This window comes from Chanodichthys erythropterus, chromosome 9 (assembly GCF_024489055.1).
Source record: "Chanodichthys erythropterus isolate Z2021 chromosome 9, ASM2448905v1, whole genome shotgun sequence".
Lineage (NCBI taxonomy): Eukaryota > Metazoa > Chordata > Actinopteri > Cypriniformes > Xenocyprididae > Chanodichthys > Chanodichthys erythropterus.
In genome coordinates, this window is record NC_090229.1 from 4,437,079 (window position 1) to 4,455,342 (window position 18,264).

The 18,264-nt window shown below is 34.4% G+C and overlaps 1 protein-coding gene across 3 annotated transcripts in view; it reads left to right on the top strand.

The window, feature by feature from the left end:
• Positions 1–18,264, top strand: part of eeig1a (estrogen-induced osteoclastogenesis regulator 1a) — a 33,466-nt gene that overhangs the window by 12,373 nt on the left and 2,829 nt on the right. For 2 of the 3 annotated variants that reach the window (XM_067394314.1, XM_067394315.1), the window contains exons 3-8: positions 10,224–10,344; positions 10,627–10,656; positions 14,234–14,350; positions 15,306–15,352; positions 15,482–15,633; positions 15,802–15,903. In XM_067394314.1, coding sequence (XP_067250415.1) covers positions 10,224–10,344; positions 10,627–10,656; positions 14,234–14,350; positions 15,306–15,352; positions 15,482–15,633; positions 15,802–15,903 — 569 coding nt within the window. The remainder of the gene's footprint in view (positions 1–10,223; positions 10,345–10,626; positions 10,657–14,233; positions 14,351–15,305; positions 15,353–15,481; positions 15,634–15,801; positions 15,904–18,264) is intronic. The other variant, XM_067394316.1, reaches the window with a different exon arrangement.

Here is an 18,264-nt window from a genome sequence, read left to right on the forward strand (position 1 = left end):
TATTTATTTATTGGACAGACCGGCTATCACTTCCTGATTTGTTCGGCTATCGCTGGTTGAAAAAAAAACAAAGATGGAATTTGATACATTTCATAATTAGAAATATATCTAATGCCATTTTCACAGCTTGGGATGATTTTGTGCTCAAATCAGCGCTAGACATGATGATATATTATAGTTACGTTATGCATATGTAAAGGCTCATGATTGTCCGGGAGTGGAGTGACCTTGTTGATTGATGCATAGAGATTTATCTATTTAATTATTATTTTTTTATAATTATTTATAATAATATTTCTATATTTTATTATAAGTATATAACTTTGTATTTTTTAATATTATTTTATGTAATTTTTTTGTGTATTTATTTTTAATCATTATAACTTTAAGTCTGTTCTGGTTTGGGAGAGATTGTAATTGTTAAAAGTATAGTCTTATTACAATTCTTCTCACACATAAAAATCATTATATAATAATAAACTTACGTAGCAGATATTCTTAATGTTATATATTTGTATAGCAATATATTTGTTTATTGCAATTTTGACTTTTCTCGCAATTGCGAGTTTATATCACACAATTCAGATTTTTATTGCAATTTTGACTTTTTTTCTTGCAATTCTGACTTTTTCCTAACAATTCTGACTTTTCTCGCAATTCTGACTTTTCTCGCAATTGTGAGTTTATATCTCGCAATTCTGACTTTTTTCTTGCAATAGCGAGTTTATATCTCGCAATTCTGACTTTTTTCTCGCAATAGCGAGTTTATATCTCACAATTCTGACTTTTTTCTCGCAATTCAGACTTCTCACAATTGCGAGACTTTTTTTCTTACAATTCTGACTTTTTTCCCTTGCAATTTGGACTTCTTCTCACAGTTGCGAATTTATATCTCGCAATTCTGACTTTTTTTCCGCGCAATTCAGACTTTTCTCTAACAGTTCTGACTTTTTTTCTCACAGTTGCGAGTTTGTCTCGCAATTCAGACTTTTCTCGCAATTCTGCCTGTTTTCTCACAATTCTGACTTCTTGCAATTGTGAGTTTATATCTCGCAATTCAGACTTTTTTCTCGCAATTCAGACTTTTCTCGCAATTCTGACTTTTCTCGCAATTCTGACTTTTCTCGCAATTCTGACTTTTCTCGTAATTCTGACTTCTTGCAATTGTGAGTTTATATCTCGCAATTCTGACTTTTTTCTCGCAATTCTGACTTTTCTCGCAATTCTGACTTTTCTCGCAATTCTGACTTTTTTCTCACAATTCTGACTTGCAATTGTGAGTTTATATCTCGCAATTCTGACTTTTTTCTCGCAACAGCGAGTTTATATCTCGCAATTCAGACTTTTCACAATTGCGAGACATTTTTTCTTACAATTCTGACTTTTTTCCGTGCAATTTGGACTTTTTTTCTCTCACAGTTGCGAATTTATATCTCGCAATTCAGACTTTTCTCGCAATTCTGACTTCTTGAAATTGTGAGTTTATATCTTGCAATTCTGACTTTTTTCCTCGCAATTCAGACTTTTCTAAAAATTGCAAGACTTTATCTGTTACAATTCTGACTTTTTTCCTTGCAATTTGGACTTTTTTTTTTTCTCACAGTTGCGAGTTTATATCTCGCAATTCTGACTTTTTTTCCGCGCAATTCAAACTTTTCTCTCAATTCAGACTTTTCGCGCAATTCGGACTTCTTGCAATTGTGAGTTTATATCTCGCAATTCTAACTTTATAACTCAATTGCGAGTTTATATTTTACAATTCTGATTTCTTTTCTCAAAATTGTATGATATAAATTTGCATTTTATATAGTCAGAATTGCACAACTGCGAGTTTATGGCCCAGTTTCAATGACAGGGCTTCAATTCTGACTTTATAACTCGAGTTTAAATCTCACAATTCTCTGAAAAAAAAAAAAAAAGGTGCTGAAAAAAAGATGTATACTTGCAATTACAAGAAAAAAGTCAGAATTGTGAGGTAAAAATTTACTGTTAACTTTTTTACTTTTTATTCAGTGGTGGAAATGAACTTCCATACAAACTAATTTCAATGATGTACAGCTGTTATATAAAAAGTTATATGCTTAGTTAATATCCTGAATTCAGTTAAGCAGACACAAAGAACATGATAGGCAGCAATTACAACTTGTGCTCATAATGATTACAATATAAAGATAACATTGATTTCAATCTTTGTTTTTTCCTTGCAGTTACTGCTGGATGTGTTGTTGTTGCTCATTTGATTGATATTTGATTTTGAATATATTTTTGATCAAACCCCTTGTGCTAAGTATTAAACAGCACTTTCCCTGCTGAAATGAGCCTAACCCTCTGTACGTTTCACCTTCCCTTATCCTGTCATCCAACACGCACGGGAAGCCAGCGGCTCTGTGTCCACTAGAAGATAGTATAGGAAAGTCTGCGATGACGTCAGGCCGACTGATTGGAGCGCGTCGCTTTGGGATGTTTGTCCAAGCGCTGTCAGGGTCTGACACAGGGCCGAGCTACAGGATGGGAGATAAGAATCCGGTTTCAGTGCAGCACATTTCTGCTCGACTGACTCATCTGCAAAAACAGGGGTACACAGGCAGTGAAGAGGTTCACACGACTACAGGCCTCACGAAACCTGAGTACATTCAGTCTGGAATCTGACATCAGCAGTCAGTCACATGGGCTGCGTTCAGAATACAAATTTAATCTGAAATATTTATTACATACTGTCAGAAAAGTTTAGGGTCAGTAATAGTTTTTTTTTTTTCTTTTTGCATGTAAATCAATAGTTTTATTCTTCAAGGATGCTTTAAATTGATCAAAGTATGTTAGCATACTCAAGCAGAGGTGTTTATATGAATATCAGTATTAAACCATTCATGGGTGTTGTGATGGTTTAAGTTTAAAGCACATGTTAAGCTGTGGTCTGGATGAGCTGGATTTCAGTGGTACTCGTGTTGCTAGTGAACTCGAGTAGGCCATTGTGAGCATTGTGTTGGTGCCGCTGAGAGGCCGTGTACTTTGGGTCAGGGGGAGGATCTGTCCTCTTTCAGGGTTTCTTCTCTTTAATGAAGCCTCTCTCTTTTGTTTTCTATTCTGATTTTCACCCCCCCAGAGTGTGCAGCACGCTACATCTTAAGAGAAACCATCCACACTCAGAGTTACTGTGTGTTGTGTAGATGAATATTCAGTGCATTAGCTGTGGTACCTGCCCTGACAGCAGTGATCCAACACTTTTGATTTATGATCCATGCATTAATAAAAAAAAATATGCAATTCATACTTGAATGCACCTTCATGAGCAAATTTTTATATACACTACAGTTTAAAAGATTTTTTTTTTTCTGCTCGACTCGATTTCGAAAGAAATTAATACTTTTATTCAGAACAGACACATTAAATTGATTAAAAATGACAGTAAAGACATTTATAATGTTCCAAAACATTGCTGTTAATAATATTGATTAATAATAATCAGAAATGTTTTTAGAGAAGCAAATCAACATATTAGAATGATTTCTGAAGGATCATGTGACACTGAAGACTGAGTAGTAATGATGCTGAAAATTCAGATTTGATCACAGGAATAAATTACATTTTATACTATAATATATTAGAAAACAGTTATTCTAAATTGTAATAATATTTGATCAAATAAATGCCGCCTTGGTGAGCAAAAGAAACTTCTTTAAAAAACATTTTAAAAAATTTACCGAAATCATATCTTTTTATGGGTAGTTTATTTTTGTATGGGTTTAATAATTATCCACCGTTCTGAGAAAAAGATAATTTTACGAATTTCTTAAACAGAGAAACCGCAAGAAAATGTCAGGACATTTATGATTTCATGCATTCATGATATTTACAAAAAAATATTTAAAATATTAAAAAAGTGATTAAGCTTGTGTGTATTCAATATTAAAAAAAAAAAAAAAGTGTATGAGATCAATAGAAATATAAAAAAAAATAATAACACTGCAAAAATGATGAAAATAAACTACTTAAGCTTTAGGTTTAAAAATATCTTTTCCTTTTTATCTTTATTTGCCACTGATCATTTACTGATAACATGTGCTTTGTGAATCTTACCCACCTGCCTGTGATTCTTCTCTGCCAGCAAACCTTTCCTTCCTGCCAGGCTGAATCTCCACATGAATTATTCCACATGAATCTCGCTCATGGATCTTTTGTACGCTCTAAATTGTCCCGAGTCTGCCAACAATTGGTCCATTCAGGAGCGCTTGATTGGGTTTGCTTTTGGCCGGCGTGGGAGAGAGTCGAGCCGAGAGCATGAAAGGAGAAAACGCAAGGACGCACAAAGCCTGTTGTGTTGTTGATTGTGGCACTATTTATTATAAGATTGTTGCTGTGAAAATGTTATATGCATGGATGATTGGAATTTAGTGCAGTAACTCATTAAAATACTAGATTATGAAGAAAATGTGGTGATTGTGCATGCAAAACTTGCTGCTCAAGGTGTTGTGTATGGTTGCTAGGGTGTTGCTTACTGGCTCAAGCTTCCCTTTCTCTTTCCTCCTCTGTTCCGTCAGTGTTACTGTGGACGCAAGGTGATTGTGGTTACTACGGTGATAGAACAAAGTACCACGGCCCCTGGAATGTTGTGAAAGAATGTGGCGGGTGGGGGGAGAATAAACCACTCCGGCGCTGATAACAGAAGAACCGGACAATACCAAACCCTCTGATGACCCTGAACGGGTCTTTCGGGCATTTCAATAGTGCTTCATAAACAATAAGCAGATGTTGTTGCAGACAATGAGGGTTCTTGGAATCAATGTGTGTGTGTATTTGTGTTTGTTTATATCGCCAACGATAAAAAATATTCGTAAATCATTTTACAGTTAGTGAGATTTTTCTTATGCCTCTTCTGCTCACCAAGGCTGCATTAATTTGATCAAAAATACAGTAAAAAAAAGATAAATATTATTACAATTTAAAATGACAGTTTTCTATCTGAACATATTTTAAAATGTAATTTATTTCTGTGATCAAAAGCTGAATTTTCAGCATCATTACTCCAGTCTTCATCCTTCAGAAATCATTCTAATATGCTGATTTGCTGCTCAAGAAACATTTCTGATTATTATCAATGTTGAAAACGGTTGTGCTGCTTCATATTTTTGTGGAAACTGTGATACATTTTATTTTTCAGGATGCTTTGATAAATAGAAATTTCAAAAGAACAGCATTTATTTGAAATAGAAATCTTTTGTAAAATTATAAATATCTTTACTGTCACTTTTGATCAATTGAATGCATCCTTGATGAATAAAAGTATTAATTTCTTAAAAAAAATCTTTTATCTTTAGATTTAAAAAACTTTTGAACAAGCAGTATATATGCAAAATAATACTACAAAAAATGCAGAAATATGTTTTGCACACACATACACACATATAAATATATATATTTTACACAACCTCTAATTTCCCTTTGAATTCTTGTTAATCTGACCTTATTAGACCCATTTGACAGATATTATTGAGATTTTAATCCATCTGTGGTATCAGACATGTTCATAAATGAGACTAGTTATTTTATTTTATTCTAAATGTTTTTAAATGTGTTATGGTTTGGGTTAATTTAGTTAATTTGCTTTATATAGAAATGTGTTTGTGGTGTGACCTGACAAACGTGTATGAGTGCAAGTAAACATGCAGTTTGTTTTAGTCCCAGAACATGAAACATGAACATTAGTCACACACTAATGCCACTCCTAAGTGCGGTATGAAGAGTGTGTGTGAGAGAGAGAGTGTGAAGAAGGATTAGAAACAGATGCTGGCGTTGGCGATAAGCCACATTACAGCTCTCTGAGCGTTTCGTAGATGACGATGTCTGCTCTGGTTCTGTCCTGAAACTCAGATGTGTGTTTATATTCACCAAATCCATGATGACATTCTGTTTTAATATCATTCAACAGGTTTATTTTGTCCATCCACTCAAACTTGGATTTTTCACAACATTGTTTCTAGGATGTTCTTAGTGGTTTTAATATGTTACTATGTGGTTGCCGGGCAATTGCTTTGTGTAATGTAACATTGGCCATTCTAATTCAAATCCATCTGATAGGCTGCCTCTGTGGTTTTCTTAGCAAAACTGAGTTGTATTATTAGACATATATTTGCATAGCAGATGGTCAGAAGCTCATGAATATTCAGTACTGTTTGTTCATGGTTCTCTTTACATTCTCAAAGACAATCATGAGTTTGTGTGCTTGTATTTGTGTGTATATTTGTAGTGTTGGGTTCAGGTCCACCTTATTCAAGTCTTTAACCAACCGAGTCCGAGTCGAGCCTGAGTCTTTAACTAATCAAATCCAAGTCGAGTCTTTAACCAATCGAGCCCAAGTCGAGTCTTTAACCAATCAAGTCAGAATTGAGTCTGAGTCCTTAACCAGTCGAGTCCAAATCAAGCCTGAGTCTTTAACTAATCGAGTCCAGGTCGAGTCTTTAACCAGTCGAGTCCAGGTCGAGTCTTTAACCAGTCGAGTCCAAGTCGAGTCTTTAACCAATCGAGTCCAAGTCGAGTCTTTAACCAATCGAGTCCAAGTCGAGTCTTTAACCAATCAAGTCCAAGTCGAGTATTTAACCAATCAAGTCCAAGTCGAGTATTTAACCAATCAAATCCAAGTCGAGTCTTTAACCAATCAAGTCCAAGTCGAGTATTTAACCAATCAAATCAGAATTGAGTCTGAGTCCTTAACCAGTCGAGTCCAAATCAAGCCTGAGTCTTTAACTAATCGAGTCCAGGTCGAGTCTTTAACCAGTCGAGTCCAGGTCGAGTCTTTAACCAGTCGAGTCCAAGTCGAGTCTTTAACCAATCGAGTCCAAGTCGAGTCTTTAACCAATCGAGTCCAAGTCGAGTCTTTAACCAATCAAGTCCAAGTCGAGTATTTAACCAATCAAGTCCAAGTCGAGTATTTAACCAATCAAGTCCAAGTCGAGTATTTAACCAATCAAGTCCAAGTCGAGTCTTTAACCAATCAAGTCCAAGTCGAGTATTTAACCAATCAAGTCAGAATCAAGTCTGAGTCTTTAACCAATCGAATGTGAGACGAGTCTGAATCTTTAATCAATTGAATCAGAATCAAGTCTTCAACCAATCAAATCTGAGTTGAGTCTTTAACCAAATGAGTGCAAATCAAGCCTGAGTCTTTAACTAATCAAATCCGAGTTGTCTATAACCAATCGAGTCCAGGCCGAGTCTTTAACCAATCAAGCCCGAATTGAGTCTTTAACCAATCAAGTCAGAATTGAGTCTGAGTCTTTAACGAGTCGAGTCCAAATCAAGCCTGAGTCTTTAACTAATCAAATCTGAGTCGAGTCTTTAACCAATCGAGTCAGTATCGAGTCCGAGTCTTTAACTAATCAAATCTGAGTCGAGTCTTTAACCAATTGAGTCAGAATCGAGTCTGAATCTTTAACCAATCAAGTCCGAGTCGATCTTGAGTCTTATAACCAATCATGTTTGAGTATGAGTCTTTAACCAATCGTGTCCGAGTCAAGTCTGAGTCTTTAACCATTCGAGTCAGAATCAAGTCTGAGTCTTTAACTAATCAAATCTGAGTTGAGTCTTTAACCAATCGAGTCCGAGCTGAGTCTTTAACCAATCGAATCAGAATCGAGTCTTTAACCAATCGAGTCTGAGTCGAGTCTTTAACCAATCAAGTCAGAATCAAGTCTGAGTCTTTAACCAGTTGAGCCCAAATCAAGCCTGAGTCTTTAACTAATCAAATCCGAGTTGAGTCTATAACCAATGGAGTCCTGAGTCAAGTCTGAGTCTTAAACCAGTCGAGTCCAGGTCGAGTCTTTAACCAATCGAGCCCGAGTTGAGTCTTTAACCAATCGAGTCCGAGTCGAGTCTTTAACTAATCAAGTCAGAATTGAGTCTGAGTCCTTAACCAGTCAAGTCCAAATCAAGCCTGAGTCTTTAACCAATCGAGTCCGAGTCGAGTCTTTAACTAATCAAGTCAGAATTGAGTCTGAGTCCTTAACCAGTCAAGTCCAAATCAAGCCTGAGTCTTTAACTAATCGAGTCCAGGTCGAGTCTTTAACCAGTAGAGTCCAAGTCAAGTCTTTAACCAATCAAGTCCAAGTCAAGTCTTTAACCAATCAAGTCCAAGTCAAGTCTTTAACCAATCAAGTCCAAGTCAAGTCTTTAACCAATCAAGTCCAAGTCGAGTCTTTAACCAATCAAGTCCAAATCAAGCCTGAGTCTTTAACTAATCAAATCCGAGTTGAGTCTTTAACCAGTCGAGTGAGAATCGAGTCTGAGTCTTTAACTAATCAAATCCGAGTTGACTCTATAACCAATCGAGTCTGAGTCAAGTCTGAATCTTTAACCAATCAAGTCAGAGTCGATCTTGAGTCTTATAACCAATCATGTTTGAGTATGAGTCTTTAACCAATCGTGTCCGAGTCAAGTCTGAATCTTTAACCAATCAAGTCAGAGTCGATCTTGAGTCTTATAACCAATCATGTTTGAGTATGAGTCTTTAACCAATTGTGTCCGAGTCAAGTCTGAGTCTTTAACCATTCAAGTCAGAATCGAGTCTGAGTCTTTAACTAATCAAATCCGAGTTGAGTCTTTAACCAATTGAGTCCAAGCTGAGTCTTTAACCAATCGAATCAGAATCGAGTCTTTAACCAATCGAGTCTGAGTCGAGTCTTTAACCAATCGAGTCAGAATCAAGTCTGAGTCTTTAACCAGTCGAGTCCAAATCAAGCCCTAGTCTTTAACTAATCAAATCCGAGTTGAGTCTATAACCAGTCGAGTCGATCTTGAGTCTTATAACCAATCATGTCCGAGTATGAGTCTTTAACCAATCGTGTCCGAGTCAAGCCTGAGTCTTTAACCAATCATGTCCAAATCAAGTCTAAATCTTTAACCAATCAATTCTGAGTCGAGTCTGAGTCTTTAACAAATCGAGTCCAAGTCGAGTCTTTAACCAGTCGAGTCCAAGTCGAGTCTGAGTCTTTAACCAATCAATTCTGAGTCGAGTCTGGGTGTTTAACCACTGTAGTTTAATCAATCTAGTCTGAGTCGAGCCTGAATCTTTATAAATCTTATATAAAAGTCTGCCATGCCGTCAAAAATAAAAGTCACAAAAACAAGCGCAATTTACATCACTTCAGAGTTCAGAGTCCGAATGCAACCAGGAAAACGGCCCTAGGGGAACATTAGTTCTCGAGGAACCACCCTGGTGGCTAGTTCCTATAACTAAGTTCCTGGAACGACATGGTGCGAAAGCCCCTATTATTATTACATGCATATGTTAACTTTTTATTATTTTTTAAAGGAGAAACTAAACCAATGTATAGTTGACATTTGAGGCTTAATGCTATAGAAAAGCAATAAAAAAAAAATGTTGTTTGTTGTGTGTTTTCAGCTTGTTTTTTGTATAATAACATAATCTGGCATGCAGTTGCATCAAACAATGGTATAAAGCTATTCAAAACAACATTCAATGTAACCGTGATCATCGTAATTAATAATCGCAGTTACAATTTCAAGGGAATAATCGACAATTATGATTTTTGTCATAATCCTGCAGCCCTATTACATATTCATATGTTCATATGTTATTGATGCCTTCATTATTTAATGTATATGTATTTAATGTATTGTGGGAAAAAAGTTCTTATTACAGGCACCATTTAAATGTTTAAATTTCAACAACGAATTGGAGTAGAAACAGTTATATACTTAATGCAGTTTTTGTATCAGCTTTTTATGTGCAATTTAAATGTCTATATGCAACTTGATTTTTAAATCAATTTGATTAATTTATTACGAAGTAATTTGTTTCATTTTTTGACTAAATGAAAACTTTGCTGTTTTGGTAAAAAAATCATTTAGATGCATGACTAGTAGGAACAGAAGCTGGTGGTGTGTCAGTCATTGACCACATGTGATATAATATCATGTGAATATCATTCACTATTATACTGAAGCAAATTCCCTTCGGTTTAGTTAAGGAACGTGAGGTTTAATCGATCCCAGTTCCTTGCCTTTGAAGGTCTGGATCATTTCCAGTCACAAACGGCCTCAAACACTTTACTACTCGACCAGCCATTACAAACAGACCCACAGCTTGAAACATTAGCAGAGAGTCGATATCACAACCAACATCAACATATCATCCCCGCTCAGTCGGGATTCCGACTCGAGCATGTGTCTGAAATAACAGTGCTGAATCTTTGTTCTCTCGCCCACAGAGAAGAAGTCCACGAGAACGCCGTTCGCTGGAGGAAGAGGTTCTCCTTTGTATGCAAAATGAGCGCCAACCCCAACACGGGTGTTCTGGACCCCTGTGTGTGTCGCGTCTCTGTGAGGAAGGTAGGTTGAATTCATCAAGGATCGGTCTCAATAAAGTGAGGTTAAATTTGAGGTCTTAACTCCCGCAGGACTTGTGGGTGGAAAGCATGCCGAGTTTGAGTAGACCTTGGAACTAAAATTAAAGCCGAAGGTTTTCGCACATGTTGTCAGCTTGAAGTGTTGCTCATGAAAAGTGTGTTTGGGTGAGGTTGTGTTAAAGTATGTTGGGATAAACATTGATGCCGTTCAGTGCGTCTGACTGTCCCGTCACTGAACTTCACACTCTTCCTGTTTTCATTACAGGAACTCAAAGGAGGAAAAGCATATTCAAAGGTGAGTGAAAGCATCCACATCTTTCCTTTCTGTACATTTATATATAGAACTATGATTGTGCAATTTAACATTCAATGGTTCACAAAAACAATTTATACTTGAAGAATGAATAGTACTTTTGGGAAATCTCTTTAAAATGATGTTTACTCGCATGAGATGAAGAGACTAATGTAGACACAACTATTCAAAAGAGTTTTTTTGAAAGAAATTAATGCTTTTATTCAGCAAGGATGCATTCTTTTTAAATTTCTATAAAAAAAAAATCAAATAATCTGGAAAAAAATGCATCACGGTTTCTACAAAAATATTGAAAATATTAAGGAATGTTTCTTGGGCAGCAAATCATCTTATTAGAATCATTTCTGAAGGATCATGTGACACTAAAGACTGGAGTAATGATGCTGAAAATTCATCTTTGATCACAGAAATTAATTATATCTTAAAATATATTCACATAGAAAACAGTTCTTTTAAATTGTAAAAATATTTCACAATATTGCTGTTTTTACTGTATTTTTGATCAAATAAATGCAGCCTTTGAAGAGACTTCTTTAAGAAAAAGTGATTAATATTATATTCTTTTTTTCTTTTTATGCCCAATATATATTTTTAAATATTATATTTAAATTATTAAAATAAAATAATAATTATTTATTTAAATTATTATTTTAAAAAATAATATTTAAATTATATTTTACAATTACAAATGCAATTTAAAAATTCAGGTATCTATGGAAGCTTGTTTCTGTCATGCAATAAAAAAATAAAAAAGGTAATTGCGATGTGTTTTTTTTATATATATATATATATATATATATAATATATATAATTATAAAATCAAAATTCAGAATTTTTTTCTCAGAATTGCGAGATATAAAGTCATAAATGTGAGATATAAACTTGCAATTGCGTGTTCTAATGTCCAATTGTGAGGGAAAAAATAAGTGTATTTATATCTCACTATTCTGAGATAAAAAGTCACAATTAGCTTTTTTATTTTTTTATTTAGTGCCGGAAACAAACTTACATAGGTATCGGTACTTGGTATTGGCAAGTACCAAAAATGAAAGTATCGGTATTGGACTCGTTGTGGAAAAAGTGGTATTGGTGCATCCCTAGTGTTTATTAATGGTTTGATATGTTTTATTAGTGGTGTTTGAATCAAACATCATCATTATTACATGTTTATTTGCATAAAATATATACCATGTGTAATATATGGTAGATTATTATCTAAATGTAGTGAAATGTCTATGACTTTGTCGCATTAAAGGGTCTATAAAGTGCTGTGCCATTTGAAATCAAGCAGTCAAATAGCAAATTACATTTACGAAATACTGGAAATGCCTCTTTTCATTTTTCGTCGCTCAATGACCCTTGAGTTGAAATCCTCTCAGCTTTGTCCTTGAGATGTACAATCCTCATTAAAATCTCATAAAGAAATCTAGTTCATCAGTGCTCTCATGCTGTCAATGCATGTCATGTGAAAGGACCTTTACAAGGTGTATTTGGAGTCATACATCACATTAACACCGTCAACATCATATTAAACTTTACAGCGTTATCGTGCACAGGAGCCACTATCTCTCCATACCATATTGTAAACACATTTGTCTGGCTTGTCACAAGATTTACACGCTCATTATGATGCCATGGTCATTTGACCGCAGTCTTCAGGCATGTGACACTTATCTTACATAAGCAATGCTTATTACTGCTCACATAAAAGACCATTCAAAGTCAAGGCCTGACCTGGCGTTACTCATAAAAGTGCTCTAGATAGCACACAGAGGTGGAGAATGTTTCATTCTTCAGCAGTTAATCGACTTTTCCTTGTATTTTCCCTGCAGCAGGGCTAAGTTTGTATTTCCCTGATCTAAAAATACTCGTGAAGGGCTCTTTAAATACATGCATCTGGCAACAGTAGGTGTTCAGGGAAATGAACCCTGAGGGGATCCGGCGAGCAGCTCTGAGACCTGACAATAAGTCAACAGGATGTTTAACTAGCAGCTGTCTACTAAACATTCACCTAACGCTCAGACGTGCAACAGGAATGCTGCTTTGTTGGTGTCAGAGTATCAACTTAATGAATGTACTGTTAGTCGCTCTAGTTGAGAAAAGTCTGTTAATTGAACCAGGCATTTATAAGTTTAGACTTGGATGATACTTAAAGGTGACCTATAATGCCCTTTTCACAAGATATTCTGGAGACACCAGAGACTTTTATTATGTGTCTGTGAAGTTTCAGCTCAAAATCCCCCACAGATCATTTATTATAGCTTGTCAAATTTGCCTTTTATTTGGGTGTGAGCAAAAACATGCAGTTTTTGTGTGTGTCCCTTTAAATGCAAATGAGCTGCTGCTGCCGGCCCCCTTTCCAGAAGAGGGCGGAGTTTTAACAGCTCAACAAAGCTGGAGAATCTCACGCAGACAAAATGAGGATTGTCCGTAACGGTGTTCAGCCTTACATTGTTCAAACCGGAGTCGACACTGATGGAGAGACTCAGGAAGAAGTTACTGGACGTTTCATTCTTTGTTCTCGGGGGCGGGGTTTATGTGAATTTTAGGGTTTGTAATGTCAAAACCCAGGAATATTTCTGTAAAAGAAACTATCTCTCTTTGCATTGAACTTTGAGCGTCGTAACTTTGCAGATGTTGTTTATGCTCAAACACCAACATTACACACTAACTAAAGTTATCACTCCTTTAAGATTTTCAACTGTTGCACAATAAAACAGAAAATGAAAACAATCCTACAGATTTTTTTTTTAAAGAAATAAATACTTTCATTCAGCAAGGATGCATTAAATTGAACAAAATAACAAAATATATCACAGTAAAGATGTTTATAATGTCACGAAAGATTTCTATTTCAAATAAATGCTGTTCTTTTGAACTTTCTATTAATCAAAGAATCCTGAAAAATAAAATGTATCCACACAAATATGAAGCAGCACAACTGTTTTTAATATTGATAATAATCAGAAATTTTCTTGAGCAGCAAATCATCATATTAGAATGATTTCTGAAGGATCATGTGACACTGAAGACTGGAGTAGTAATGATGAAAATTCAGCTTTGATCACAGGAATAAATTACAGTTTACTGTATATTCACATAGAAAACAGTTATTTTAATTTGTATTAATATTTAACAATATTTCTATTTTTACTGTATTTTTTTATCAAATAAATCTTGGTGAGCAGAAGAGACTTCTTTCAAAAACAACAAAAAAAATCTTACTGAAGAAGTAGATTTTTTTTGTGTTTTCTGTCACATTATCTGTGAAAAATATGATTCATTTTGTCATCACTGGGATATTCCGGTATGGACAGATCAGGAATTTCCCTGTAGCCCAGTTCAATCTTATAATCATATTAGTTATGAAAAGGCAAATATTCAGCAAACTGCTTGGCTGGGAAAGAGCAGAGGACAAGCCTGACGTGCACCATATGCTCTATACCGCTGCCAAACTATAATCAGCACACATTTCACATTTGCTGTGGCATGATGGGAATCCTGTGCTTATAAACAAAAGCAAATGTCAACTGTGTCTGTATGCGTCTGATCTTCCCAGCTGGGCTTTGCTGATCTGAACATGGCGGAGTTTGCTGGTTCAGGCTCCACCGCGCGCTGCTGTCTGCTGGAGGGATACGACACCAAGAACACCCGCCAGGACAACTCCATCCTGAAGGTCAGAGGTCAAACTGGAGCTGACATTCTGCATCCTTTTTTTTTCTTTTTTTTTTTTCTTTATTAGAAACAGTATTTTCTATCAGGTATACAGAAAAGAGATCAAATTAAAAGTACCAACAAGGACAACAAACAAATAAATAAAACAGAAACGTAAAATTTTTATAAACGTGCCAACAGGTGTGCAAATATAAGGGACAGTAAACAAATTCAAGAAATTAATTCATTTTAAATAAATAAATATATATATATATATATATATATATATATATATATATATATATATATATATATATATATATATTATTTGTTTGTTTGTTTGTTTGAAATTAATTAATTTCTTGAATTTGTTTACTGTCCCTTATATTTGCACCCCTGTTGGCTTGTTTTTAAAAATATATTAAATTTCAGTTTGTTTATTTGTTCATTTATTTATTTTTATTTTTTGTTGGTATCTCTTGTATTTTTACCCCTATTTATTTTTTATTCATTTAAATAAAACTAATTACAGAATTAAATAGATTATTGCAATTATGCATTGTAATAACAAACTGAAATTTAATATATTTTTAAAATCAAGCCAGCCGGGGTCAAAATACAAGGGACGGTAGATTTCAATTCAAAGAAACGACTACAATAAATAAATAAATAAATGAATAAATGAATAAGGAAGAAATTAAACAAACTTAACACTTTTAAAAAGAGAATTCGATAACACACCAGGCTTGTAAACATGTATGTGACCACATGCACATTTCTACTCTTTCCTATATGATTTGTTAGTCGTGGTTATGCAATATTCTTGAAACTGGACTCCATCTTGACTCAAAAGTATTCAACTGAAGTCTAAGGTTGCAAGTTAAGCAAGCTTAAATAAGGTTGTAAGTTAAGCAAGCATAATAAAAGTTAAAATTGATCTGTGAAAATCAAACATGTTCTTTCCCGTCCATTTGAAGGTGACCATTGGAATGACTCTCTTATCTGGAGATCCGTGTTTTAAAACGTGAGTGTCACTTTTCATTGTCTGCTGCTGTAATGTGGGCTCTGGCGCCCCCTTTAGGATCATAAATGACAATACAACAAGTTTGTGACTGATTTAACGAGTGTCTGAAATGTGTTTTTGTATGATTAGTCCACCAAGCACAGCCAAATGTATATCTGTGGCCGGTCAGGACCCTTCCCTGCAGCTGGACTGCAAAGGAGAAGGAACAGCTGAAGTTTTGCCTCGACTGACTAAACAGAGACCATCGATACTCGGCTCTGGTAAAAGTCTCATCATTAAAGGTGTATTTCATTACAGACATGATATGAGAGTCATTTATTTGTCAGTAGTAATATGATTAATAAATAAGCAGTTTAATTAAGTTTGAGCATGATAAAGCTCTGAGATGTCCTTCCAGCAGGAGTTATTTCATTTTGAATCATTATTTTGTCTGTTTTGTTTTCATTTAGCTCTTTCTGAGGAGGTGGATCAGTATCAGAGTCCCGATGAATCGTTTCACACGGGTCATTCACGCAACTCAAGTTATGCCAGTCAGCAAAGCAAACTCTCAGGTGTGTGTGTGTGTGTGTGTGTGTGTCTGCACTGACCGTCTCTTCGCAATAAAGGAATCCTCAGTGAATTCTGTACGTATTCTTGCGTGTCAGGAAGATTCAGGAAGTGCGCCTACAGCTTCCTGTCTTTTTTGCATGCTTCAGGTCCCTGCGCTTCCAACACCCTGCTATTGTGTGGGAATGTTTGTTTAACATACTCCTACTGACACTGCAGGAGTGCAAAAACAGCTACAGCGTGTGTGTGTACTTTTGAAGCCAGTTATTGCTGCATGATAATTCACTCGACATATGCAGTGCCTGTCTTTGATATGACAGGGTTTGTCTTTGCATTTAAGTTTATTTTCACACATGATTTTGACTGATGATGACAATGCTCTTCCAAAGGAAAATTGTCAAAGAGATAATCTCTTTCCCTGTTTTTTTTTTTATTTATTTATTTATTTTTTTAATACTTTCTCGGTAATACTTTCCAATAACGTCTCATTTGTTAACATCAGTTAATTCATCAGCTAACATGAACTAATAATGAGCAATACATTTGTTACAGTATTTAATAATCTTTATGTTAGTTAAAAAACAACTGTTCATTGTTAGTTCATTAAATAATAATAACAGATACTCTTTTGGATTTTAATAACGTATTAGTAAATGTTTAATGTAACATGAATTAAAATTAATAAATGCTTTAGAATTATTTTTCTTGTTAACTAATGTTAACAAATGAAACCTTATTGTGAAGTGTTAACACTATCTCATTGTTTATTTGCTGTCATCTGATGTTTGATTGATATTCTTTCTCTGTATCTTGTAATTGTCATTTATCACTTTACTTCAAACAAAAGGTCAAATTTTTTACTCAGGAGAAGTTAAAAACTGGTTGAAATTAAGTCTGAAATTAAATTTAGAGATTCTACTAAAGCATCATGAAACAAACTTATGGAAGCTTGTTTCCATCAATCAATAAAAAAAGGTAATTATGACTTTTTTCCTTACAGTTGTGCGATATAAACTCCCAGTTTTGACTTTTTTTCTTGTAATTTTGACTTCTTTCTTGCAATTGCGATATAAACTTGCAATTCTGACTTTTTTTCTCACAACTATTTTTTTCTTGTAATTCTGACTTTTTTCTTGTAATTACGATATAAACTAAATTCTGACTTTTTCTTGTAATTCTGACTTTTTTCTTGTAATTCTGACTTTCTTGTTATTGCGATATAAACACAATTCTGACTTTTTCTTGTAATTGCGATATAGACTCAATTCTGACTTTTTCTTGTAATTGCGATATAAACTCAATTCTGACTTTTTCTTGTAATTTCGATAACACAATTCTGACTTTTTCTTGTAATTTCGATATAAACTCAATTCTGACTTTTTCTTGTAATTGCGATATAAACTCAATTCTGACTTTTTCTTGTAATTTCGATATAAACTCAATTCTGACTTTTTCTTGTAATTTCGATATAAACTCAATTCTGACTTTTTCTTGTAATTGCGATATAGACTCAATTCTGACTTTTTCTTGTAATTGCGATATAAACACAATTCTGACTTTTTCTTGTAATTGCGATATAAACTCAATTCTGACTTTTTCTTGTAATTGCGATATAAACTCAATTCTGACTTTTTCTTGTAATTGCGATATAAACTCAATTCTGACTTTTTCTTGTAATTTCGATATAAACTCAATTCTGACTTTTTCTTGTAATTGCGATATAAACTCAATTCTGACTTTTTCTTGTAATTTCGATATAAACTCAATTCTGACTTTTTTTCTTGCAACTGATATAAACTCAATTCTGACTTTTTTCTCGCAACTCTTTCTTTTTTCTTGTAATTCTGACTTTTTTTCTTGTAGTTGCAATATAAACTCAATTGTGACTTTTTTTCTTGCAACTGTGATATAAACTTGCAATTCTGACTTTTTTTCTTGTAATTCTGACTTTTTTATTGTAATTCTGACTTTTTTCTTGCAATTGTGATAAACTCTTAATTCTGACTTTTTCTCACAATTGCAAGATATAAACTCACAATTCTGATTTCTTAACTCACAATTGCAAGTTTATATCACGTAATTCTGAAAAAAAAAGTCAGAATTGCGAGATGTATACTCATAATTGTGAGGGAAAAAGTCAGAATTGTGAGATAAAAAGTCGCAATTACCCTTTTTTATTTTTTATTCAGTGACGGAAACAAGCTTCCATACAAACTTGCACTCAACTTCTACTTCGAATCCACAAAAAAAGCCATTGATAGAACTTTAGAGGTCAAATTCATGTTTTCAGGGTTTACTATGCACACTTTCTGCTTTCTTTCTACTTAGTAAGTTGATGCTGCAGCACTTTTCATGTGGAGGTTGAC